The sequence below is a fragment of the Hoplias malabaricus genome, chromosome 9 (assembly GCF_029633855.1).
Source record: "Hoplias malabaricus isolate fHopMal1 chromosome 9, fHopMal1.hap1, whole genome shotgun sequence".
Lineage (NCBI taxonomy): Eukaryota > Metazoa > Chordata > Actinopteri > Characiformes > Erythrinidae > Hoplias > Hoplias malabaricus.
This window is the reverse complement of record NC_089808.1, coordinates 41,227,349-41,254,905: the sequence shown is the minus strand read 5'-3', so window position 1 is coordinate 41,254,905 and position 27,557 is coordinate 41,227,349. Positions and strand designations below refer to the sequence as shown.

Here is a 27,557-nt window from a genome sequence, read left to right as displayed (position 1 = left end):
AGTGGTCTTCCTTTAGTAACGAGTGAAAACTGGCCGTTGCTGGAGGATAGTGGGGAATTTAAGCTTAATTCCGCCCACCGTTTTTCAAAATATCTTCTGAATTCAGTCACAGACAGAGCGGAGAGTGGACTCTGATTTGTACAATAGAGGTGATAGGAACCGGACGTCTCTACATCTACAACCTAAATATAGCCTTTCATGAACTCTGCACAAACATCAGTATCTTCTGAGCTGAGTGGGAAACGTTGATGGTGGTAAAATAGTTATATCTGCTTTTTGTGGGTACACTTTAGCATTCAGAGAATATTTTCTCATACATCCCCTAAATTAGGTTCTGAACACCATTGAACTAAGACCCTGTAAGATAAAGGAGTCCATGCCAAGACCTGAAAAGAGCGAAATACAGAGTCAATCAATCAATCAATCAAATTTTATTTATATAGCGCTTTTCACAACAGAAAGTCGTCACAAAGCAGCTTTACAGAGATCCGGGTCCAAGCCTCCTATGAGCAAGCCAGGGGCAACAGTGGCAAGGAAAAACTCCCTCAGCACACGAGGAAGAAACCTTGGAAGGAACCAAGACTCATACGGGGAACCCATTCTCCTCGGGTCGACACCGGAGAAACAACAGAGAACAGAAGTAAAAGTGAAATGATGACCGATGAAGGGGTTATAGTAATATAAATGTAGTATATTAGTGATGATGGAGAAGCAGAAATGAAAATGGTGAGGATGATGATATTAGTGATGTATGAGTCTGATGAAGGAGGAGGTGATCAGTGATTCAGTGTGAGTTAAAATTAGGTGCAGTGTTAATCTGAGATAAAACAGCATGGCCAAGCATGATAGTGTAGGTGAGACAAGGCCAGGATCTTGTACAGGACACGGACTGGATCAGGGCAACACCTGGAGAGCAGCAGGACATCTCAAAGCATGAGAGAGAGACAGGAGAAAGAAAGCCAGACAAAGGGAACAAATAAAAATAGAGGTTAGTAGGGTCATGGTAAAGAACAGGCAAATTTGTCCTGCGAAAAAAGCTTCCACTGGTCAGGCAAGAGAACCCAGCGACAGACAGCGTGTTGGCGGTTACTACAAAGCTAACTAAAAATGCTGTAGCTATGGTGATATGACAGGGTTAACACAGAACAGTGATAATATGAAAACCAGCCCGAACACCAATAGAGAAGGAGTAACCTGAAAGTGAGTGATTAACCAAAAGCTTGTTTGAAAAGGTAGGTTTTTAATCTAGATTTAAAGATTGAGAGTGTGTCTGAGCCCCGAACAGTAACCGGAGGCTATTCCAGAGTTGAGGAGCTTTGTGAGAAAAGGCTCTTCCTCCTGCTGTGTTTTTCTTAATGCGAGGAACAAAGAGTAGATGGGCATCCTGTGAACGAAGTGTACGTGACGGGCGATAAGGTATGAGAAGTTCAGTAAGATACTGCGGGCCTAAACCATTTAGAGATTTATAAGCTAAGAGGAGTATTTTATAGTCAATGCGAAATGTTACAGGTAGCCAGTGTAGGGACGAGAGAACTGGGGTGATATGTTCGAATTTTCTAGCTCTAGTGAGCACCCTGGCTGCTGCATTTTGAACTAACTGAAGCTTGTGTAACACTTTGCACGAGCTCCCTGCCAGGAGCGCATTGCAGTAGTCTAGACGTGAAGTTATAAAAGCATGCACTAGTTTCTCTGCATATTTTAATGATAAAATATGCCGAATTTTGGCAATATTGCGTAGGTGGAAGAAAGCGGTTTTGACTGTATTGGATATGTGGGTATCAAATGTGAGAGTCGAATCAAAGGCTACCCCTAAGTTTTTAATGATGGCATTGTGTTTTACTGTTGAATTATCAATAGCAGCATTTCTGAGTGAATGTATCTGAGTATCTTTACCTAGTAACAAGACCTCAGTTTTATCAGAATTTAACATGAGAAAGTTTTGCATCATCCAGTCTTTAATTTCAGTTAGACATTCTGTTATTTTATGTAGACAAGCAACATCATTGGGTTTGGCTGATATATACAGTTGTGTGTCATCAGCATAACAGTGGAATTGAATCCCATGCTTACGGATTAGTCTACCCAGTGGCAGCATGTAGAGTGTGAACAATACAGGGCCGAGCACTGATCCTTGTGGAACACCATATTTAACTAAAGTATGATAAGAGGATTTATTATTCAGATAAACAAATTGGTAACGATCGGATAAATAAGATCTGAACCAAGAGAGGGCAGATCCTTTTATTCCTACTAGATTTTCCAGCCTATCAAGAAGCATCACATGATCTATGGTATCAAACGCTGCACTAAGGTCAAGCAGCACCAGAATAGAGATATAGCCCTTATCATGTGAAAGGAGTAAGTCATTAGTTACTCTTGTTAGAGCCGTTTCTGTGCTGTGATTTGGTCTAAATCCAGACTGAAAAATGTCATGAATGTCATTGTTTTGTAGATAAGAGCACAACTGCTGTGACACGACTTTTTCTAGAATCTTAGCAATAAAAGGGAGGTTTGATATTGGCCTGTAGTTTGCGAGTACAAGAGGGTCAAGATTGGGTTTTTTAATAATTGGTTTGATTACCGCTAGTTTCAGAGGTTTTGGTACATATCCAATGTTGAGGGATGAGTTTATTATTGTGAGCAATGGTCTAATGACTTTAGGTAAAATTTGTTTAAATAATTGTGTTGGTACAGGATCCAGTAAGCATGAAGTTGATTTAGATGAGCTAATTAAACTAAGCAAGTCATTTTCATCGACAGAATTCAAGTAGTCTAAGTGCACCTCAGAGCTGGCGGGGGGTTCATCTACGAGAGTCGATGTGACTTTGGACTGATTTTGGATTTTGAGGCGAATGCAATCAATTTTATCATTAAAAAACCTCATAAAGTCATTGCTACAGAAATCAGAGGGAACAATGGGGTTGATTTCCTTTTTGTTTCCAATTAGATTTGATACAGTGCTAAAAAGGAATCTAGGGTTGTCTTTGTTGTTTTCTATAAGGGAAGAGATGTACTGTGATTTGGCTTTAGATAAGGCATGTTTGTAGTCGGTGAGGCTGTGCTGCCATGCAATTCGGAAACATTCTAGTTTTGTGTGTCTCCATTTACGTTCATGGTTACGAGCAGCCAGTTTTAATGCACGCGTGCTGTCACTGTACCATGGAGCAAGCCTTTTCTCTCTAAATTGTTTGGTCTTGACTGGTGCAACACTATCTAGGTTTGTACACAATAAGTGTTGTAGGTTGTTTGTAATGAGCTCAAGGTCATTAGGGTGAATTGGAAAAGAAATGGTGGTAAGGTCTGGAAGGTTGTTGATAAAATCACTAACTGTTGAGGATGTTATAGTGCGCTTTCTAATATAGCGTGGTTGTGGACAAATATCAAAGTTTAACGCAATTTCATATGTGATTAGATGGTGATCAGAGATGGTCTCATGTAGCGAGAGATTGGATAGATTCTTTATCTCAATGCCCCGTGTTAACACTAGGTCCAATGTGTGTTTGCATTGATGAGTGGGCCCAGTAACATTCTGAGTGAACCCTAGCGCATCCAAAATTGATTCAAATGCAATTTTAAGTGGATCATGGTCCTTCTCAAAGTGAATATTGAAATCACCTACAATTAAGGCCTTTTCTGATACGATAACTACACTTGAGAGAAAATCAGCAAATTCACAAAGAAATTCTGTATAAGGGCCAGGAGGACGATAGATTGTGATGAGCATAAAAGAGTGAACATATCACCGATTTATTACGAACCACAATCCTTGCTGAGACCTGGAAAGAAAAGCAGAAGTGTAATTCAGGACGCTTTGTAAGTGTGGGATTAGTGGTTATTTAAATACGCCACCAAAAGACGAGCCCCTCTGCAGAAGAATTATCCACAGTCACTGACACACAGCACTGAAAAGTTAAACCCGTGTGGAGGAGGTGGGGAGACAAACCCTGAGTGTTTCACTGAGTGTTTCATATCAAAGTAAAAGCAGGGCTGCCCTACCTGGGGAAACACAGCCTCTGTAGCCTGGTAGTTACCAAGGGACTGGAGTTGAAGGACCAGGTGTTGTATTCACAAACACAAACCAATGGTATTTCCTCTGCTCAAACATTTATTTGTTTTAATGACTGATTTAACAGGTTACTGTATTTTATGACCTGGCTGTAACGGGACCTTGTGATTTTCAGCCTAGAATGAGAGGCAAAGGGTGGAAGAGGACGTTACCCTGGCAACAATAATAACTGCACTGCACAACACTGGCAGACAAATCTCCTGCACACAGTAGCAAAGTATGACTAAGTGATCTGGTGATTTCTTGTTGCTGAGTGTTGGAAGCAGTCGGCTATTAGTCTGACATCATATACTGGGTTTCTGAAGCAGTCACCAGATCGTAATTTGTCTCCCCAAAAGCACATTGGACTCAGTCTGTACTCCAGTCAGAGCGAGCTGCTTGGTAATTTTGATTGATGAGCAGTTCACGCACGTGAAACTCCAACACATATAGCATCTGTACCCTCATGATGACCATATTACGACTTCCAGGTGCAAGCTGTATTTCTCAGTGACGGAAATGTGTCTCACTATCTAAGCTTGAGTCTGTGGAGTAGGACACAGTGTGGGCAGCTGGTGTTCATATGGACATGTAACAGTGACCCAGAACTGATCGGAGTTTACCTGAAGGAGCTGTGTGTGTTAAAGCAAACACCCACGTTTCTCCCGGACTTTAGGCTGACTTCACCCTGCTGACCCCCAAGTAAAGACGCTGAGTCAGCTCATCAGAACCGGTCCATCACAGACCCTTTACTTTCTTAAAGTATCATTTCCAAGTGCAGGCATGTGAACTTACTCATTGCATTGCTCTCTTCTCTCTTTTCTCTCTCTCTGTAACATGAAGACCGTGACGGAGAGATGAAGTGGGCTGAGAAACAAGAAGTATATCAACTTGAATTGATAGTGTCTAAGAAGTAACAAGAAGCCGCTTCGCAATACCGACACGTTACATGAGAATGGGCCAGGCAGTGTGAGACAGATGGCAGAGTGGGTTCAACTGGGGTTTCCTGAGGAAGCTTCAGCCCAAATCAGTTAGAATGATTGACAGATGTGTTAGCACTTAAAGAGAAGGAGAGTATAAAGCTAAGACAAAGCAACAATCTAAATTTACTGAAGTGGCTGTTCAGATTAAGCAGTTCCCAGGTGCAGTGTGGCCAGCTCTTCAGTAAGGAAAGTAGATATTTGCTGTTGTAAAAGTCGCTCAAAGTCGCTAAATGACATCATCGCCAAATTTGTAGTTTTGTCTATTTTTAATTGATGCTGTAGAAGAGAGGAATAATTTTGTGGGAGAGACAAAAAATGACTAAAAAAAACACTATAAATATGTTACAAACAAACTTTCTTCTGGTGATTCTAAAAATCTGGAAAAAACATAATGAAAAAGTTCTTGACTTTAATGCTTTGTCTAAACCCACATTAATCAGTTTAGTCCTGTATTGTTAAATATTAAAATATCAAACTTAATCAAAAGACTTGTAGGGTTGAATTGCTAACACTACATCCAACCCTGTAATTGTGTGTGTCTGTGTTGCCCTGTGAAGGACTGGCGCCCCCTCTAGGGTGTATTCCCGCCTTGCGCCCAGTGATTCCAGGTAGACTCTGGACCCACCGCGACCCTGAATTGGATAAGGGTTACAGGTAATGAATGAATGAATGAATGAAAACGAAAACAAATACTGAACAAGAATGAGGAGGATCATGGGAAAAGGAGGGGTACTTCCACCTACAGCTTTAGGCTGTCATGCCTGTCTCATTTTGCTTGGGTTAGACTCAAAACTGAAAAGAATGATTTAGTTCTATATATTTCTTCAGTTTTATTTGTTTAGTTATACAAGCTCAATTTCACAATACTGTTCCATGTCTATATGTTTAAATATGTTTAAAAATACAAAGGGTATTCGTGGGGTATCCTTATTTTTTCACATGATTGTATATAAAGACTCCTCCTTGGATCACCACCTTAACGTGGTGGAGGGGTTTGCGTGCCTGCGTGAGCCTAGGAGCTACGTTGTCGTGGGGCAATAGCCCCTGGTAGGGTCTCCCAAGGCAAATTGGTCCTAGGTGATGGGCCAGACAAAGAGTGATCCATAAAGACACGGATGAGAAAGATAATAACGTGGACACAGCCTCCCTTGCCCGGAGCAGGGTTACCGGGGCCTCACCCTGGAGCCAGGCCTGGGGGAGGGGCTCCTTGGCGAGCGCCTGGTGGCCGGACTTTCACCTATGGGGTCCGGCCGGGCTTAGCTCGAAGGAGATACATGGGTCCACTCTCCCATGGGCCCACCATGGGAGAGGTAGTAATCCGGGTCTGGTGCATTGTGGATCGGGTGGCGGTCGGGGTCGGGGGCCCTGGCGTTCTGATCCTCGGTTACTGAAACTGGCTTTTGGAACATGGAACGTAACCTCTCTGGTGGGAAAAGAGCCTGAGCTGGTGCGCGAGGTTGAGAGGTACCGGCTAGATATAGTTGGGCTCACCTCGACACACAGTATGGGCTCTGGAACCAATCTCCTTGAGAGGGGCTGGATGCTTTTTCACTCTGGAGTTGCCCAGGGTGAGAGGCGTAAGGCAGGTGTGGGCTTACTCATAGCCCCCCGGCTTAGCGCCTGTACGTTGGGGTTTACCCCAGTGGACGAGAGGGTAATTTCCCTGCGCCTTCGGGTTGGGGAAAGGGCTCTGACTGTTTGTGCTTATGCACCGAACCTAAGTTCAGAGTACCATGCCTTCTTGGGGACCCTAGAGGGAGTGCTGGAGAACACTCATTCTGGGGACTCCATTGTTCTGCTGGGGGACTTCAACGCTAACGTGGGTAATGACAGTGAGACCTGGAGGGGCGTGATTGGGAGGAACGGCCCTGCTGATCTGAACCCGAGTGGTGTTCAGTTATTGGATTTCTTTGCCCGTCACAGTTTGTCCATTACGAACACCATGTTTGAGCATAAGGGTGTCCACAAGTACACCTGGCATCAGGATACCCTAGGCCGCATTTCAATGATCGACTTTATAGTCGTATCATCTGACCTGCGGCCATATGTTCTGGACACTCGGGTGAAGAGAGGCGCTGAGCTGTCAACTGATCACCACCTTGTGGTGAGTTGGATCAGATGGCGGGGGAGGATGCCGGACAGACCTGGCAGGCCCAAACGTGTGCTGAGGGTTTGCTGGGAACGTTTGGCAGAGGAACCTGTCAGAAAGATCTTCAACTCCCACATCCGGCAGAGCTTCAACTGCATCCCTGGGGAGGCTGGTGACATTGAGTCTGAGTGGGCCATGTTCCGGACCTCCATTGTTGAGGCGACTGAACGGAGCTGTGGCTGCAAGGTTGTCGGTGCCTGTCGGGGTGGCAATCCCCGCACTCGGTGGTGGACACCCCGGGTGAGGGGGGCTGTCAAGCTGAAGAAAGAGTCCTATCGAGCCTGCTTGGCTTAGGGGACTCCGGAGGCAGCCGACAGGTACCGAGGAGCCAAGCAGCTCGCGGCCTCGGCAGTCGCTGAGGCAAAAACTCGGGTGTGGGAGGAGTTCGGTGAGAACATGGAAAACGACTTTCGGTCGGCTCTGAGAAGTTTCTGGCAAACCGTCAGGCGACTCAGGAGGGGAAAGCAGTTTTCCACCAACACTGTATATGGTGGGGGTGGGGAACTGTTGACCTCGACTGGGGACCACAAGACGGTGGAAGGAATACTTCGAGGACCTTCTCAATCCCACCAGCATGTCTTCCGCAGCGGGGGGGGGGCTCATCTATCACTGGGGCTGAAGTGGCCAAGGTGGTAGGAAAACTCCTTGGCGGTAGGGCCCCGAGGGTGGATGAGGTTCACCCCGGGTTCCTCAAGGCTCTGGATGTTGTGGGGCTGTCCTGGTTGACACGTCTTTGCCTCTGGACTGGCAGACTGGGGTGGTGGTTCCCCTTTTTAAAAAGGGGGATCGGAGGGTGTGTTCCAACTATGGGGGATCACACTCCTCAGCCTCCCCGGTAAGGTCTATGCGGGGGTACTGGAGAAGAGACTCCGACTGATAGTTGAACCTCTGATCCAGGAGGAACAATGCGGATTCCGCCCCGGTTGTGGAACACAGGACCAGCTCTTTACCCTCGCTAGGATCCTGGAAGGTGCATGGGAGTTTGCTCAACCAGTCTACATGTGTTTTGTGGATCTGGAGAAGGCATTTGACCGTGTCCCTCGGGGTATTCTGTGGGGGGTGCTCAGGGAGTATGGGGTACTGGGCTCTTTGTTACGAGCTATCCAGTCACTGTACAAACAGAGCAGGAGTCTGGTTCGTATGGCTGGCAGTAAGTCAGACTGGGTTCCAGTCGGAGTTGGACTCCGTCAGGGCTGCCCGTTGTCACCGGTTCTGTTCACAACTTTTATGGACAGAATTTCTCGGCGTAGCCAAGTGGTGGAGGGTGTCCGGTTTGGTGGTCTCAGGATTCCATGTCTGCTTTTTGCAGATGATGTGGTCTTGTTGGCTTCATCGAGCTGGGACCTCCAGCTCTTGCTGGACCAGTTTGCAGCCGAGTGTGAAGCGGTAGGGATGAGGATCAGCACCTCCAAGTCCGAGTCCATGGTACTCAGTCGGAAAAGGGTGGAGTGCTCTCTCCAGGTTGGAAGTGAGATCCTGCCTCAAGTGGAGGAGTTTAAATACCTCGGGGTCTTGTTCACGAGTGAGGGAAAGATGGAGCGTGAGATTGACAGGTGGATCGGTGCAGCGTCAGCAGTAATGCGGGCTCTGTACCGGTCCGATGTGGTGAAGAGAGAGCTGAGCAGAAAAGCAAAGCTCTCGATTTACCGTTCAATCTACGTCCCAACCCTCACCTATGGTCACGAGCTTTGGGTAGTGACCGAAAGAACGAGATCGCGGGTACAAGCGGCTGAAATGAGTTTTCTCCGCAGGATGTCTGGACTCTCCCTTAGAGACAGGGTTTGGAGCTCGGACATCCGGGAGAGACTCGGAGTGGAGCCGCTGCTCCTCCACGTCGAGAGGAGCCAATTGAGGTGGTTCGGACATCTGGTTCGGATGCCTCCTGGACGCCTTCCTGGAGAGGTGTTCCGGGCATGTCCAACGAGGAGGAGGCCCCGGGGCAGACCAGGAACACGCTGGAGAGACTACATGTCTCGACTGGCCTGGGAATGCCTCGGTATACCCCCGGAGGAGCTGGAGTCGGTGGCTGGGGAGAGGGAGGTCTGGGTTTCTTTGCTCCGACTGCTTCCCCGGCGACCCGGACCCGGATAAGCGGTGGATAATGGATGGATGGATGGATGTATATAAAGACATGTAACAATAATAATACATTTTGTTAACAAGGGCACACAGAGGCCAGTGAGCAGCACAGATCGACAGTCATTGTAAGCTGTAGCAGTTTTAGTGGCTGGTAGCCAGAAAAACACTTTCCCACCTCAAAGCACCGGCACAGTGAAGCGCTTCTCATCTAAAACAACAGCAGCTAGCGCTGGTGTTAACAAACATTCCCTTGGCCCACATCAGCAACAGCCACTGCAGGACACAAAAAGGAAAGGAAGCGGCAGCAAACTCCACAATCCCAGTGCCCAGAACAGCGAAGACAGCCAGGCACCTGCAGAATTTCCTAATCAACAGGCCCAGTCGTTAGCATCAGAGATAGCAAACAGCTAAACTCCAGGCTGCCACGAGAAAAACAGTAGATTCACAGTGAAGTCAGATCTCAGAGCAGAGAGTAGCAGAGGAGAAAACCCCACTGCCCTCAGGTACCCTCACAGATAGCCATAAATTAAACAAACCCATTAAACCAACAAACTAACAAAACATTATTAGAAGCAGCAGACACCAGCGTGCTCTGACATCAGACAGACAGACAAATCACACAGCGCCTAAACCCCTGGCTAATTTCTCTCCCATTGATCCAGAGCTTATAGTTAATTCCAATGCTTGTACCTGTCTCCTCGATGCTGCTCCTACCCCACTTAAAAAATATTCCGCCATCATATCCAGCCCCATTTCCCATCTCGTTAATATGTCTCTTGCCTCAGGTCATGTCCCCATAGGCCTTAAAACATCTGCCCTCACACCCATTCTCAAATAACCTGGTCTGAACACAGCCAACCTTGATAATTTCCAACCTATTTCTAACCTAAGGGTGGTGTCCATTCAGTTAGAGTCATTCCTGATGGACAATAATCTTTTTGAGCATTTTCAGTCTGGCTTCCGCACAAAACACAGTACTGAGACAGCCCTATTGCGGGTTTTAAACGATATCCTACTCGCTACTGATTCTGGTGCACTCAGTATCTTTCTTCTCTTAGATTTGAGTGCAGCATTCGACACTGTTAATCACAGCATACTCATCTCTCGTCTCTCAGCTTTTGGCATAACTGACACAGCACTTTCCTGGTTCATCTCTTACTTTACCAATAGATCTCACTTTGTTGCTCTTGGTACACACAGATCTTCCCCTAGTACTGTTACACAAGGTGTTCCCCAAGGTTCAGTCCTAGGCCCTATACTATTCATTATATACATGCTGCCACTTGGTCAGATCATCCACAGCCATGGTCTTAAATATCATTGTAATGCATACGACACTCAAATATACGTGAGCACCAAAAATACCTCCCACTCTGCCCCCCTCTGCCCTTATTTCCTGCGTTCAGGATCTGAGACACTGGTTGCACGCCAACTTTTTGAAACTCAACACAGAAAAAAACTGAAGTCTTGCTCACTGGCCCCAAGTCCACTCTTTCAAAAATCTCTGATATCACACTTAACTTTGATGGTGTGGCTGTAAAAACCTCTCCAGTTGTTTGTAGTTTAGGTGAACTTCTTGACTCCTCCCTGTCCTTCAAACCTCATATTAAGGCCCTAACCAAAACATCCTTCTTCCATCTACGTAATATTGCTCGCCTTTGTCCCCTGCTTTCTGTTAAGGACGCTGAAACTCTAGTCCATGCTTTCATTTTCTCCCGTTTAGACTATTGTAATTCTCTCTTCATTGGTGTTCCTTCTATGACCATACACTCCCTTCAGTGTGTTCAGAACTCTGCTGCTCGGGTCCTCTCTTATTCTAAAAAATCAGCTCATATCACCCCTGTTCTTCATCAGCTCACTGGTTACCTGTCTCACTCCGTATTCAGTTTAAACTTCTCCTGCTCACATACAAAGCTCTGCACGGTCTGGCGCCAGCCTACCTTTCTGAACTTTTACACTCCTACTGTCCGAGAAGATCACTGAGGTCCTCTGAGAGCGGTCTTTTATCAGTACCAGAATTTAAATTAGTTACCGCTGGTGGTAGATCATTCAGCGTGATGGCACCCAAGCTCTGGAATTCATTACCACAAAGTCTTCATCTCTGCTCTTCATATTCTGCTTTAAAACCCAGCTAAAGACCTATCTCTTTTCTCAGTACTTCTGCACTCTGCAGGCATAAGTGTATTCCTCTATATTTTTGTTTATTTTTATTTTAATTATTTTTTTTCTCCTTCTCCTCTTTGTGTAGGTTTTTATACAAGGTATGTTTTACCCAAATTAATAATAATAATAATGTTAGATTTATTTATTTATAGCGACCTTGGGTATTAGAAAGGCGCTATATAAATCTAACATTATTATTATTATTATTATTTATTTTGGTAAAGCATACCTTGTATAAAAATTGCTACCAATACACATCCAACAAGCACATCTATAAGTACTATAATCAATTGTGTACATCTGACATATATTTTACATTTCATTTAGTTTAATTTAATTGTGGCAGCAGGTAGTGTCACGGTCACACAGCTCCAGGGACCTGGAGGATGTGGGTTCAAGTCCCGCTCCGGGTCACTGTCTGTGAGGAGCTCTCCCCGTGTCCACGGGGTTTCCTCCCACAGTCCAAAAACACACGTTGGTAGGTGGATTGGTGACTCAAAAGTGTCCGTAGGTGTGAGTGTGTGTGTGTTGCCCTGTGAAGGACTGGTGCCCCCTCCAGGGTGTATTCCTGTCTTGTGCCCAGTGAGTCCAGGTAGACTGCGGACCCATCGTGACCCTGAACTGTATAAGGGTTACAGACAATTAATTAATAATTAAACTTTCCTTCTGAATCAATAATGTATCTAGTGAGATATGCCTGGGTTGAATTTTAAGTTTTAAATCATAAATAATTCTTCCGATACCTCTATATCTTCATCTATATATATATGACAGTCCTTTTACAAATGTTACACTGGACTTTGACATTGTGTTTCTCTTATTTTCATGTGTTTTACATCAGGAAAGTCCCATTCATTTGTGGTTATGCAAGGTATGCATTGTGCTTTAATCGCTCTCTCTCTCTCTCTCTCTCTCTCTCTCTCTCTCTGTCTCTCTGTGGCTCCTCTTCATGTGAGATTGTCTCAGAGTCGTTTTACAAGTACAGAATACAACTTAGAACAGTGTTGTGCTGAATTTCATTTCACATTGTGTTTTGTAGACTTTTCTATGAAGGTTCTTGCTGAGTCAGGTCTAAGGCTGTAACTTTACTCAGAGTCCAGGGTGTTTCCTGTGCCTTTTCCCCTCTGGGACGGTATGTTTTGAGTGGTGTGCTAGAGGCTATTGTGCAGGGATCCACAGCATGACAGTGGAGCTCAACACACCCACTGCTCCTGCTGTAGGAAGTGCAGGATTTCTCAGTTAGCCAGATAACTGTTTAATGCAGGGTCACTTTACAGAGTAAAAGAGTCTGCCTTATATGATCAAATCTTGTGTTTGGGTGTGTTCCCACCTTGTGCCCAGTGACACAATGAAGACAATGACTGAATGATTGCCTGTGTGTTGTGTCCTTTAACCTCTCCATAATTGCACCTTTAACAAAAGTGTAAACAGGGACATGAAACACCGCCAAACACTGTCTGTACTGTGGATCTTATTAAAATGTACATTGAAAGTTTACATTTGCAACAAAGGCTTTTCCTTTTGCAGCACTGCAACAGTTAGAACACACAAGCCCTCTCTTAAACTGTTATACAAAGCAAGACCCATAGACAGGTTCAGCTGTGAACAGGTCAAACTCTAACAATAGAAACAGGAGTCAGGCTGAAAACACAGGGTCAGAACAGACTGAGGTCTGACCCTTTTCATTATGGAAACACCTGTCCATTCCTACAACTGAAAGTAGGTTTTAAAAGAAGGTTTTAATGAAGTCACAGAGCAGTGTTGTCAGCTTAAGAATTAGGAATTGGTTTATGATGAGGGTTTAGTGTTGGAAACATCACCCCAGTCTTATTTTAGGAAAAGCAGGGAAGTGTGATCAACTTGCATCAACTTCCTGTTTTGTGCTTACATTTACTATTTGATCACAAATTTGTTGCATCACAGTGCAAGCTTTAAATAGCAGAGCGGCACTGAGCTGAGTGATCATTAGTCATTGAGAAACACTTTGTACCAGTTCCACAAGTCTTGAATTCATCTCAGAGGCTTCAGATCCTGGGACTCTGCACCTGTGGGGAGCTGAAGAGGCTGTACATAAGCTGTCAGTAGAATGTAAGTCCCTGCTTCTCTACAACACACACTTAACTTCAGTAACTTTCATCTTTACATCAACTTTTTATTTCCCCACACTATGGACATAACTGCAGAGGCTGAGAAGGGAGAGTTATCAGTGAAAGTAAGAGTGAAAGAGAGAGTGTGAGAGAGACAGAGAACCGAATTCACTCTTCTTGTTGTACAATAATAACTTTTCACTGTCTTGGTGTGTAGTTGTTGTAGTTAGTGTTAAGCTCTTTTGGAGACAGTGTTGTAATTGGGTTTTGGAGAGTTACTGAGCAGTGAGCCCCTGCTAAATGTAGCTGGATTAGTGAACATTTTGGCTTTACATTCAGATATAAATTCATGTAAGTGCTTCTCTGTGGGCTGCTGTGTGATAGTGTTGGCTAGTGTTCCATAAAATGCACATTTTGTGCTGGTTTTTGACAACACCACATGTTTATACTCTGGGTTTTGAAGCATATTTCTTCTAGTTCAGGTTCTTAGCTCGTGAACTAACCAACACTGAACCGAGGCTCCGGCCAAACGTGCATAGTGTCAGGCCAAACACAATCAGATTCAGATTCAATTTATTTGTCACTTGTCACTTACAAAGTCAAACAAGTCATACAAGCGAAATAACATTCCATCTGTCATGACGACAGCAGGTGCCCGTGTCATTTTACCGATGGAAAAAAAAAACCAAAAACGCTGGATTACAACAGAGAGTGGTGGTAAAAAAAAAAAAAGGTCACAGACTATGCCTTAGACAGCACTGTGTGTGATCTTGTAAAATACCACACCATTAGCACACAAAGCAATACACACAAGAGAGACTCCGAGGGTAGACAAGACAAGACCAGAGAAGCAAGCAGGAAAGATAAGGAGCAGAGAGGGAGAAAATGCGAGAGCAAGAGAGAAGGAACATGAAATTATGACCAGTCAGAACAAAATGTCTGAAAATGAAAGTTTGGATAGTCAGTAACTAATTTCAGATACATCTTGAATTGGAGCTAGGGCGGCACGGTGGCGCAGCAGGAAGTGTCACAGTCACACAGCTCCAGGGGCCTAGAGGTTGTGGGATCGAGTCCTGCTCCGGGTGACTGTCTGTGAGGAGTGTGGTGTGTTCTCCCTGTGTCTGCGTGGGTTTCCTCTGGGTGGCTGTTTGTGAGGAGTGTGGTGTGTTCTCCCTGTGTCTGCGTGGGTTTCCTCCGGGTGACTGTGAGGAGTGTGGTGTGTTCTCCCTGTGTCTGCGTGGGTTTCCTCTGGGTGGCTGTTTGTGAGGAGTGTGGTGTGTTCTCCCTGTGTCTGCGTGGGTTTCCTCCGGGTGACTGTCTGTGAGGAGTGTGGTGTGTTCTCCCTGTGTCTGCGTGGGTTTCCTCCGGGTGGCTGTTTGTGAGGAGTGTGGTGTGTTCTGCGTGGGTTTCCTCCGGGTGGCTGTCTGTGAGGAGTGTGGTGTGTTCTCCCTGTGTCTGTGTGGGTTTCCTCCGGGTGACTGTCTGTGAGGAGTGTGGTGTGTTCTCCCTGTGTCTGTGTGGGTTTCCTCCGGGTGACTGTCTGCGAGGAGTGTGGTGTGTTCTCCCTGTGTCTGCATGGGTTTCCTCCGGGTGTCTGCGAGGAGTGTGGTGTATTCTCCCTGTGTCTGCGTGGGTTTCCTCCGGGTGACTGTCTGTGAGGAGTGTGGTGTGTTCTCCCTGTGTCTGCATGGGTTTCCTCCGGGTGACTGTCTGTGAGGAGTGTGGTGTGTTCTCTGTGTCTGCGTGGGTTTCCTCCGGGTGGCTGTCTGTGAGGAGTGTGGTGTGTTCTCCCTGTGTCTGCATGGGTTTCCACGCACTGTCTGTGAGGAGTGTGGTGTGTTCTCCCTGTGTCTGTGTGGGTTTCCTCCGGGTGACTGTCTGTGAGGAGAGTGGTGTGTTCTCTCTGTGTCTGCGTGGGTTTCCTCCGGGTGACTGTCTGCGAGGAGTGTGGTGTGTTCTCCCTGTGTCTGCGTGGGTTTCCTCCGAGTGACTCTCTGCGAGGAGTGTGGTGTGTTCTCCCTGTGTCTGTGTGGGTATCCTCCGGGTGACTGCCTGTGAGGAGTGTGGTGTGTTCTCCCTGTGTCTGCGTGGGTTTCCTCCGAGTGACTCTCTGCGAGGAGTGTGGTGTGTTCTCCCTGTGTCTGTGTGGGTATCCTCCGGGTGACTGCCTGTGAGGAGTGTGGTGTGTTCTCCCTGTGTCTGCGTGGTTTTCCTCCGTGTGACTGTCGGTGAGGAGTGTGGTGTGTTCTCCCTGTGTCTGCGTGGGTTTCCTCCGGGTGCACACGTTGGTAGGTGGATTGGCGACTCGAAAGTGTTCGTAGGTGTGAGTGAATGTGTGTGTGTTGCCCTGTGAAGGACTAGCGCCCCCTCCAGGGTGTATTCCCGCCTTGCGCCCAATGATTCCAGGTAGGCTCTGGAACCCCCGCGACCCTGAACTGGATAAGGGTTACAGATAATGAATGAATTGGAGGTTGACGTCATTTACACTAATCAAAATGTAATTAAAGATATCAAATTGTTATTTCACCTAGTCAAAATATAATTTGAGATGTCTTAGTTTAGTCATAAATGAATTGCAAATATCTGTAATCTGTAAACTGTATCACTGTGAGTTTTCCTCAGTGAAATGAACATTTTATTGTGTTGTTAGTTTTTACATTTAAAGGATTAATCCTCACCGACACTGTACAGTGAATTTTGGAGTATATTTGGAGTCTAGTGGTGCTTCACACATGCGTCCATCACAGCATCAGCTGAGAAGTGTTCTCATGGTGTTTACATTACCTTACAGTGACTTTACTCATAATAGTGACACAACAAATAAAAAACGTAATGACCATTTACAATGATCACAGTTTTTAAGAAAAATTAATTTTTCTTAACTCTTTGTTTTCAGGGCGTCACAGAACATGAAGTTCATTCCGTGGCCCATCACCACCGTCTTCATCATCATTGTAGCATGTGAGTCATGCTGTTCTGTTCATAGAGTCGACAGGAGTGTGCAGCACCTTAGAGACCACAGTTATAACAACACTCTAATCACACTGTGAAATGGCAGCAATTTCAAATCGACACAACCACCAGGAACAGGGCAGCAGCACTTTAACTAACACCAATAACAGCTCTTAGCAATCACCTGGAACACACTACAAACCGCTGAACAAGACTTTCCTCACATCAGAGCTACTTTTTAAACGACTGATTAGAGACAGATTTATTTTTTGCTTAAATTCAGATTTTCAGACGTCATACCTTCAGTGCTTTTATAATATTCTCTGTAATATGTTTATTACATAATATTTAATAATATATTGACAATTTAAATGCTGTTTATTTTCTGTATTACCCAGACTCTCAATCTTCACAACCTCAAATCAACTTCAAGGGCAGAACAGGTTCCTCAGCCATCCTTTCCTGCAACTTCAGCACAGAGTTGTTAAGTGAATATCCTCATGTGGAGTGGCGCAGGTATTATGGGATAGTGTTTGAGAAGAGTGATGAGGGGCTCTATCAGGCGGAGGAGTATAAAGACCGTATAGACGTTCCAGAAGATAAACTGCTAAACGGAGACTGCTCTCTGGTGATAAACAACATCAAACCTGAAGATGCAGGAGTCTATGAGGCCTTCCTGGTGGTGAAACAAGAGAGTCCTCCCCAGTCTAAACGTGTCTTCCTCCAGAGAGTGGAAGATGGAGATGGTGAGGAGCTCAGTCCTGAGGTCTAGAGTTATACAGAGAATGAGACCTGAATTCATGGAGTTTGATTGAACGGATTAAACATGTTATATCAGGGAACTGTTATAACGGCTTATTTCTTTCTTCTTAAACCCAAAGATTCACCGGAGCGCGAACTGGACCCCAAGGAGCCCAAGGATGAAAGAAAAGCAAATGAGTCAATTCATGTCATTTTTATTTGAGTTTTTCAAAAAACGTTATTTAAATTGTAGTTTTAAAGAATACTTTCTTTGTTTGTTATCTACAAAGATCCAATGGGCCATGGCAAAGAAACAACAGCATCATCAACTAAGTCAATAACTTCAGGTTCATTACGAATTAGAATGACTTTTATATACATGTCACTATACACATGTGCGATGAGATTAAAGCAACTCCTTCCACAGTGCAACATGTACGTAAATACAGAGTATGGAAAATAAAGAAAATACGTGTAAAGACATATATATAAATTGTTTATAAGTATTCTGTTGGGGCCCCTGCGTCTCTTGACATGGTCCTGTGTGGCGTCACATTACTGTCAAAAGAGGAGGGTGCAAAAACAACAGGTGGAAAATATAAACCAAAAAGGTTCTAATCTTAAACAGTGCCACATTCAATCAAACAGTATCACCTTAAGAGCCCTAACTCTGTAGATCTCCCCCTCGTTGTAAAGAGAGACAGATCTGTAGTGTGTACTGAATGTGTTCAGTGTTCTACATCTGTATCAAAGAACTAAACATCACTCTTAAATCATCTCTGTTTCTGCAGGTAGTACAGGAGTGATCCACTCTCCCTCCTCCATCATCACATTCATCCTCCTTACACTCGGACTCCTCCTGGCAGCACGGTAGGTGGATTGGTGACTCAAAATTGTCCGTAGGTGTGTGTGTGTCTGTGTTTCCCTGTGAAGGACTGGCGCCCCCTCCAGGGTGTATTCCCGCCTTGCGCCCAATGATTCCAGGTAGACTCTGGACCCAACGTGACCTTGATCCAGTTCCAGTTCAGGGTCGCTGTGGGTCCAAAATGGAAGACTGTTCTGTGGTCAGATGAGTCTCGATTTGAAGTTCTTTATGGAACACTGGGACGCCATGTCATCCGGATCAGAGAGGACAGGGATAACCCAAGTTGTTATCAACGCTCCGTTGAGAAGCCTGCATCACTGATGGTATGGGGCTGCATGAGTGCTTGTGGCATGGGCAGCTTGCATGTCTGGAAAGGCACCATTAATGCAGAGAACTATGTTCAGGTTCTAGAACAACATATGCTCCCATCTAGACGTCATCTCTTTCAGGGAAGACCCTGCATTTTTCAACAGGGTAATGCCAGACCACATTCTGCAGCAATCACAACATCATGGCTACGTAGGAGAAGGATCCGGGGACTGAAATGGCAGCCTGCAGTCCAGATCTTTCACCTGTAGAGAACATTTGGCGCATCATAAAGAGGAAGGTGCGACAAAGAAGGCCCAAGACGATTGAACAGTTAGAGGCCTGTATTAGACATGAATGGGAGAGCATTCCTATTTCTAAACTTGAGAAACTGGTCTCCTCTGTCCCCAGACGTCTGTTGAGTGTTGTAAGAAGAAGGGGGGATGCCACACAGTGGTAAAAAATGGCCTTGTCCCAACTTTTTTGGGATTTGTTGACGCCATGAAATTTTGAAACAACATATTTTTCCCTTAAAATGATACATTCTCTCAGTTTAAACTTTTGATCTGTGATTTGTGTTCTATTCTGAATAAAATATTAGATGTTGGCACCTCCTCATCATTGCATTCAGTTTTTATTCACAATTTGTTTAGTGTCCCAACTTTTTTGGAATCCGGTTTGTATTAAAATTATCTTATTTTTTGAGGAAATAATTTTTACTGAAATCCATGGTTTAAATCAAAAGCAAAATGAACTTAACATTTCTTCCAGGACTCAGTTCAGGAACAGGTTTTAAACCCGCGCCTCGACAAAAGTGAAAATGAGGCCAGGAGCCGTAACCGCGACTGAACCGATGACAAGAGGAAACTCTAGAGTTTTACTGTGACAATGTTATCCGCCCCCTCACCATTGAGCGGTTAAGCCAAGCCCAGGCATACAGAGAGAACACACCACACTCCTCACAGACAGTCACCCGGAGGAAACCCACACAGACACAGGGAGAACACACCACACTCCTCACAGACAGTCACTCGGTGGAAACCCATGCAGACACAGGGAGAACACACCACACTCCTCACAGACAGTCACTCGGTGGAAACCCATGCAGACACAGAGAGAACACACCACACTCCTCACAGACAGTCACCCGGAGGAAACCCACCCAGACACAGGGAGAACACACCACACTCCTCACAGACAGTCACTCGGTGGAAACCCATGCAGACACAGGGAGAACACACCACACTCCTCACAGACAGTCACTCGGAGGAAACCCACGCAAACACAGGGAGAACACACCACACTTCTCACAGACAGTCACAAGGAGGAAACCCATGCAGACACAGAGAGAACACACCACACTCCTCACAGACAGTCACCCGGAGGAAACTCACCCAGACACAGGGAGAACACACCACAATCCTCACAGACAGTCACTCGGTGGAAACCCATGCAGACACAGAGAGAACACACCACACTCCTCACAGACAGTCACCCGGAGGAAACCCACCCAGACACAGGGAGAACACACCACACTCCTCACAGACAGTCACTCGGTGGAAACCCATGCAGACACAGGGAGAACACACCACACTCCTCACAGACAGTCACTCGGAGGAAACCCACGCAAACACAGGGAGAACACACCACACTCCTCACAGACAGTCACCCGGAGGAAACCCACGCAGACACAGAGAGAACACACCACACTCCTCACAGACAGTCACCCGGAGGAAACCCACCCAGACACAGAGAACACACCACACTCCTCACAGACAGTCACTCGGAGGAAACCCACGCAAACACAGGGAGAACACACCACACTCCTCACAGACAGTCACTCGGAGGAAACCCACGCAGACACAGGGAGAACACACCACACTCCTCACAGACAGTCACCCGGAGAGAGACTTGAACTCACACCCTCCAGGACCCTGGAGCTGTGTGACTGAGACACGATCTGCTTTTTTGATTTTTCCAGGACATATAGGTGTGTAAATGTACTTAAATATTTATCCAGAGAGAATTAATATTAATTTTGAGGTAATTAAAAAAAATTATAATCCAGCAAATACAGGGAAGACTTAAACACATTACTCACACTGGCCGGTAGATGGCGCCAAAAACATTCAATGTTATCTCCCCCTCCAAACAGTCAAAACACTTTGTTTTTCAGTGATGTTTATTTCTAACTTCTCTGCCTAAATATGGTGAGAGTGATTGGGAAACATTTGGATTTCACTCAGTGCAACGTGTGTATTCCACAATACCTCCTTTAACTAGGTCACTTAAGCATATATAAAGAGAGGAGCAGCACATTCTTACTGGACCCAACTAACTCCTGCTTTGTCACGCCTCCCAGGTATAAACACACCTAAGACGCATTGAGTAGTGAAGTGATCACACCCATTCTGAGACCATCAGAGATGGCCTTGACCACAGAGACAGTCTTGTCCATCCACATAGTCACACAATCAGAGATGCAAATATGAAATGTAGCGCTGGACTGAGCCTGTTTTTTAAACTCATTTACAGACACCAGGGCTTTGTAAACATGTCAGACTGGTTTTGAACGCAAAACGACTGTTAAGGAAACAACATCTGACAACCCGGTCTCTGCTGTAGATCTCCAGTATTTGATTAAAGATAGTCACACGAAAGCTGTTTAATGTTGAAACAGCTTGGCCGTACACAGTGAACATTCTACTAGTCAACGTCACATAAAGATGATTTTGGAAACCAGTGCCCTGTTCATTTCAGGTCAGTCCACTTCAACATTCGCCTGTTTCCCTTTAACTTCCCCCAAATAAGGAGGAATTCCACATTAAACTGGAACTGGAGCCCCCCACCAACCCACACACTGTGAACCAAGACCACCCAGTCAGTTTTCTGTGACCTGCACACATCAGAAATAAACATGAGGTAAAAGAGTCTGTTCAGATTCTGCTCCACTTCTAACGTCAAGTGCAGAGGCTGAGTTTGTCCAATCACGGCGCAGGACCCACATTTACGTGAGAGCGCAAAGACAAGGTTAAACGGAGCAAAACGGACACAACGAGCACAGAGTGAAAACAGTTAAAAAACAGCGCTTCTGCTCCTCGCTCCTGGGTTCTGGCGCTGAATGTGAGGTGTAGCTCATCGTTTAAAGAACCACAGAACTGTGAACACTTGAATAAAAGGGGTAGAATGTGTCCTGAAGGACCTAGTGGCATCTAGTGGTGAGGTTTCTAAGCTGCAGCTTCAAAACAAACAAGGCCCTCTGTAGAATCAGTGTTTGGTGTGTGTCGTGGGCTTCTGTAGAGACTCTCCCAACATGTCTGCCGCTGTCGACAGAAGACGTGCTCCTAATGTAGATATAACACTCATGTTTAAGACTCAGAAAGTAGTAACTGCTGTTTTTACATTAAAGACCACTTAGATTTACACACTGCACCTTTAAGTGGAGTATTAGTAACACACACACCGCCATGTCTCCCTCCCCCTCCCTAATGAAATTAGTCCCTATGGAAATCCCTAAGGAAATTCTTGAATCTGTATTATCTATCTATCTATCTATCTATCTAATGATTTCAGCACAGTGCTATAAAAATAAAAATGAACTACACAGGGGGCAGACTGTCTCCCTCTGTTGGCAGCGAAGGTGAATTACACTCAAGTATGAGCGACCCGTTTAACGTTTAACACTTCAGACCCATTTTGGAGCGGATACATGTTTGTTATGAGAACTCTTTAAGAATTCTTAAGAAATGTCGGTCTGTATCGCTTCAGTGAGGCAGTCCTCATTTCATTTCTGAGAAGTTTGACCTGCTGAGTTATGATATTATTAGATATTAAATGGTTAATTCGCTTAACCCCTGTTCTGGCCTCGTCTGAGCTCAGGGGGAGTTTAGACCCGAACCTGTTGGTACCAGGTAGGATACATACTCTGTCTCAACACTAAGCACTTTGCTGAGTCGCTCGTATCCAGAGCTAAATGCTGTAAATGTAAATGCAGCCACTGGATGGCAGTGTTTTCCTGTGTCTCAGGGATTCCTCCATCTGATGCAACTCTGGTCAAACTTTGCTGCACCCCCATGTGGTGGGGGGTGGGGAGTGCGGGGCAGGGGTCAGAGGACAACCTACGTCCCCGTTCTGTGTAAAATGTTTGAAGAGAATTAACTATATTATAAAATATAGTTTAAAAAAATAATCCAGTGTTGTCACTGAAAAACCTGACAGTATTTTGAGAATATAAACACATCTAGAAGTAACCCAATGGGCTTATAAACTGTGGGAACAAATAAGGAAATCTGTGTCCACAGATTGTATTTTACTTTTCTTGATTGTCTTTGTGGAGCAGTGGAAGTGTATTTCTCAGGAGTGATGGGGCTCCATCCGGTAACTTTGCTATCATTTGAAGCGGCCATTGAATCGAGGCCTAGTCGTCCATTCCAGTACCTGACATCACTCGTGTTCTTGTGGCTGCCATCAGATCCTCGCTGTAGTTATCTTTACAGAAGAGTAGAAACCACCTCCAGCCTTCGTTTCAGAAGCAGTGCCCGAGGAGCAGGTTGGTTGGAGGTACAGTGTGCAGTGTGTGGCTGCAATAAAGGTAACGATAATAATGATAATGTGCAATTATTTGTCATTGTACAATGTAAAACAAAATGTGTCTTTCATATTTAACCCATCTGTGGCAATGAACACACACACACACACTAGTGTACTAAGGGCTGTGAATACACTCGTCGTCCACGGGCCACGGCTGCCCAACTTTAGGCCACGGCTGCCCACCTTTAGGCCACGGCTGCCTACCTTTAGGCCAAGGCTGCTCCCCTTTAGGCCACGGCTGCCCAACCTTAGGCCACGGCTGCCCACATGTTTAGGCCATGGCTGCTCACCTTTAGGCCACGGCTGCCCAACTGTAGGCCACGGCTGCCCACCTTTAGGTCACGGCTGCCCACCTTTAGGATTGGCGACTCAAAAGTGTCCGTAGGTGTGAATGTGTGTGTGTCTGTGTTGCCCTGTGAAGGACTGGCGCCCCCTCCAGGGTGTATTCCCGCCTTGCGCCCAATGATTCCAGGTAGGCTCTGGACCCCCGCGACCCTAAAATTGGATAAGCGGTTACAGATAATGGATGGATGGATGGATGGATGCTCCCCTTTAGGCCACGGCTGCCCAACTTTAGGTCACGACTGCCCAACTTTTGGCCACGGCTGCCCACCTTTAGGCCACAGCTGCCTACCTTTAGGCCATGGCTGCTCCCCTTTAGGCCACGGCTGCCAACCTTTAGGTCACGACTGCCTACCTTTAGGCCACGGCTGCTCCCCTTAAGGCCACGGCTGCCCACCTTTAGGCCACGGCTGCCCACCTTTAGGCCACGGCTGCCCACCTTTAGGTCCCGACTGCCTACCTTTAGGCCATGGCTGCTCCCCTTTAGGCCACGGCTGCCCAACTTTAGGCCACGGCTGCCCACCTTTAGGCCACGGCTGGCCACCTTTAGGCCACGACTGCCCACCTTTAGGCCACGGCTGCCCACCTTTAGGCCACGGCTGCCCACCTTTAGGCCACGACTGCCCACCTTTAGGTCACGACTGCCTGCCTTTAGGCCATGGCTGCTCCCCTTTAGGCCACTGCTGCCCAAATTTAGGTCACGACTGCCCAACTTTAGGCCACGGCTGCCCACCTTTAGGCCAAAGCTGCCCACCTTTAGGTCACGACTGCCCCCCTTTAGGCCACGGCTGCCCACCTTTAGGCCACGACTGCCTACCTTTAGGCCATGGCTGCTCCCCTTTAGGCCACGGCTGCCCAACTTTAGGTCACGACTGCCCAACTTTAGGCCACGGCTGCCCACCTTTAGGCCACAGCTGCCTACCTTTAGGCCATGGCTGCTCCCCTTTAGGCCACGGCTGCCCAACTGTAGGCCACGGCTGCCCACCTTTAGGCCACGGCTGCCCAACCTTAGGCCACGGCTGCTCACCTTTAGGCCACGGCTGCTCACCTTTAGGCCACGGCTGCCCAACCTTAGGCCACTGCTGCCCACCTTTAGGCCACGGCTGCCCAACCTTAGGCCACGGCTGCTCACCTTTAGGCCACGGCTGCCCAACATTAGGCCAATGCTGCCCACCTTTAGGCCAGTGCTGCCCTATTTACTTTACTTTAACATTACTATACCCCGGTAACCTTTATATATTTTACCAAATATACTTAAAGAAACAGGACATCACTGGTAACCAGACATTTATCCATAGATATTTATATTTCTATGTAACACTCTGATCAATAAATGGTGCTCTGTGTAATGGAGGTCACAGACTTATTTAATAAATTCACTGAGCCACTCACTCTCGATTGTCCCATTCTGCTCTTAACGCTCCCACCCCTCGAGCCCCTTTTACTCACCCTTCGACAACACCATCAGACGTCATCAAAGTGCACACTTGCGGGAAGGCCTTAGGGCTTAGGGTAAGAATTTGACAGGGGGTTGGTGTTTCAGAAATGGTTGACACCGTAAAAACATTGACACATAAGACACACACTCATAACCTCTCTCATAAAAAATGTGACCAAACTGACCATTTCTAGAAGAGAGAGATGTTTGTGCCTACGTTCACATTCCCAGGCTTAAGTGACTCATCAGCTTTTTTCATGAGCTGTGTGAAGATCTTTTTAAATCAGATTTGAGTCACTTTCATATAGGTGGACCTAGATCCGATACGAATCTGATACAAACAACATGAATGTGAACAGTCAGATCGGGTTTCAGTAAATTTTCTGCACATACCTCGGCGCACAACTAATCCAGCCTACGGCACGTGACCATCAGTCAGTCTGGCATCGTATCTACACGTATTACACTGATGTTTCAACTTCAGTTTGAATTAAATCTTTTTACATTGACTTCCATTGCAATCTAAGAAGGTTTTTTCTTTCTGTAAAGTTACTATTTTGGGAGATACATGTTTTTAATTGGACAGTGATGATATATAGCTTGGGACATTAATGCAGCAATGACTGCAAAGCCCACTGCTATCAAGTTTACCATGGCTTTCAAAGGTCTTCAAAACCCTTCCCAGAAAGTCATCACCATTTTTCTTTTGATAAATAAAAATCATATATATTCTAAATATTCAAATGTTTCATCACATTTCTGAGACCCATTATGAAGCCTCTAACTTTCTTTGGCAGCAGAAGTTTTGTAACTAGCTGCATACTTATAAATAATGACATGGCTGGACGTTGTACAACCAATCCTACAAATCGGCATGTTGTTGTCATACCAGGGTATAGCACAGTATCCATTGGCTGGTGCTACTGCTTGCATTACACTTCTGGATGGGGCTTCAGCTTATTTCACTCATTCAGCTGGAGCTTCAGGAGGTGCTGCAAAAGTGAATGAAATAATTTAGAATGGTTTAATCAGCTGTACTGCATGCATTTGTCTGTTCAGTGTAATATAGTGTTATTTTTCACAGAGCAAAATGAAAAAGCTGAGGAATCACTAATTTAACGTAATACCACCATCTTTACAACAACAAAACATAAAGCTACAATTACAATTTGGCGAGCGTCACAGGTACGTCACTTCCGGCTGACTACTCGCGTGCTTGATTTGAAATTGTTTGCCGTTTGTCGCTGTTTTAGTCCTCTAGACGTTTATTTACAATCTCTATTGCATATTCTTTGGCATTGCTTATCCTAGTGTGCTGTCTTCATCATTCCTAACCCACCGTGCTTCTTAACTTCATTTTTTTTCGTACATATTATTTCTCATTGTTTATTTTTTTCTCTTCATGGCGCCTGCCGAGGAACGAGCCCTTTCTGAGCTCGGCGCGGAGCTCGAGCAGCTCGGTCGCCGGATTCAGCGTCTCTTGGAGAAGCAGACGGAGCTCCAGCGGGAGAAGACGAGACTCGAGGCAGCCCGCGACGCCTCCTACGTGGCCGTCGCCTCTCCGGCTCCTCTGCCGCGGCGGTTTGCGGGGGTACCCATCTACACGCCTGCACCGGGATGGGAGCGCCAGCGTGGGCGTGGGAAGCCGAGGCCGTCCCCCCCTCCACCGCAGCCAGTCTTCACTTCTGCCAACCGGTTTGAGGTGCTCAGCTCCTGGCCTTCACCTGCTCCAGCGCCGAAGACTAAACAGGACGGTGTTCTTATTATGGGTGATTCAATAGCTAGACATTTAAAAGTGCCGGGGATAAAGAGTAATGCAACCGTGTCTTGTCTCCCAGGCGCACGTGTCCTGGACGTTGCCAGGCGGCTGCCGTCGGCGCTTCGGCAGCGCAAGGACTTCGGCACCGTCGTTCTCCACGTGGGAACGAACGACATCTTCGCCCGCCGCAGCGAGGTCCTGAAGGAGCACTACCGTTCGCTTCTGGATACCGCTCGGAAGAAGACGGATGCTAGGATCATCGTCTCTGGCCCCCTGCCCACCTACCGTCGAGGATGCGAGGCATTTAGCAGGCTCTTCGGGCTCCACTCCTGGCTCCTGGATTGGTGCGGCACTGTCGGCGTGGACTACGTCGACAACTGGGAGTGCTTTCGTGAGCGTCCGGCCCTGTATCGTTGGGATGGGCTTCATCCGAGCCGTCTAGGATCCGTAGTTCTCTCTGAGAACATTGAGGTGGTTCTGCGCCGGAACTGACTGGTCATTCCCAGTCACATCAGTCAGGTAGGTGGAATGGATAGCGAGCAGGTAAGTAATATTAAAATTCCTAATGTTCCTCCTGACCATCTCTCTACTGCTAGTATGATGAGTAGCATGTCCATGTCACCCACTCTGATTAACGCTAATATATTTTTCAGCATTGAGACTGTGTCTGTTCCCCGCAAAGCTTGTTATCACAAATGCCCAAAAATCAGTTTTAACAACCTAATTAGAATTAACACCAAGGCACTGCAGCGAACGCAATATTTCAGCACTTCCAGCATTAAATTAGGGCTTTTAAATATACGATCTCTAACATCCAAAGCACTCACTGTCTGTGATATTATTACTGATAACAAACTCAATGCATTATGTCTCTGTGAAACATGGGCTAAAGCCAATGAATACATTGCCCTAAATGAGTCCACTCCCCCTGGCTTCAGCTATTACAGTTGCCCACGAACATCTGGTCGTGGTGGTGGTGTAGCCACAATCTATGACCCTACCATTGACACAACACAAAAATCTAGTTATGATACTAAATCCTTTGAAGTACTTACTCT

At 46.1% G+C, this 27,557-nt stretch overlaps 1 protein-coding gene across 6 annotated transcripts; it reads left to right on the top strand.

Annotated features, from left to right (window-relative positions):
- Positions 1-13,311: 13,311 nt before the first annotated feature.
- LOC136707722 (versican core protein-like) lies at positions 13,312-18,864 on the top strand. Of its 6 annotated transcripts, none has more exons than XM_066681959.1 (5): positions 13,312-13,507; positions 16,403-16,467; positions 16,857-17,204; positions 17,340-17,397; positions 17,991-18,862. In XM_066681959.1, coding segments are annotated over exons 1-5 (477 nt in total). In that variant the 5' UTR covers positions 13,312-13,505; the 3' UTR covers positions 17,995-18,862. The 6 variants fall into 6 exon arrangements, 4 of the variants coding, with proteins under 4 accessions (XP_066538056.1, XP_066538054.1, XP_066538055.1 ...); XM_066681957.1 differs by having other exon boundaries at positions 17,340-17,407; XM_066681958.1 differs by having other exon boundaries at positions 13,313-13,507; positions 17,340-17,389; positions 17,991-18,861.
- The last annotated feature ends 8,693 nt before the right edge of the window (positions 18,865-27,557 follow it).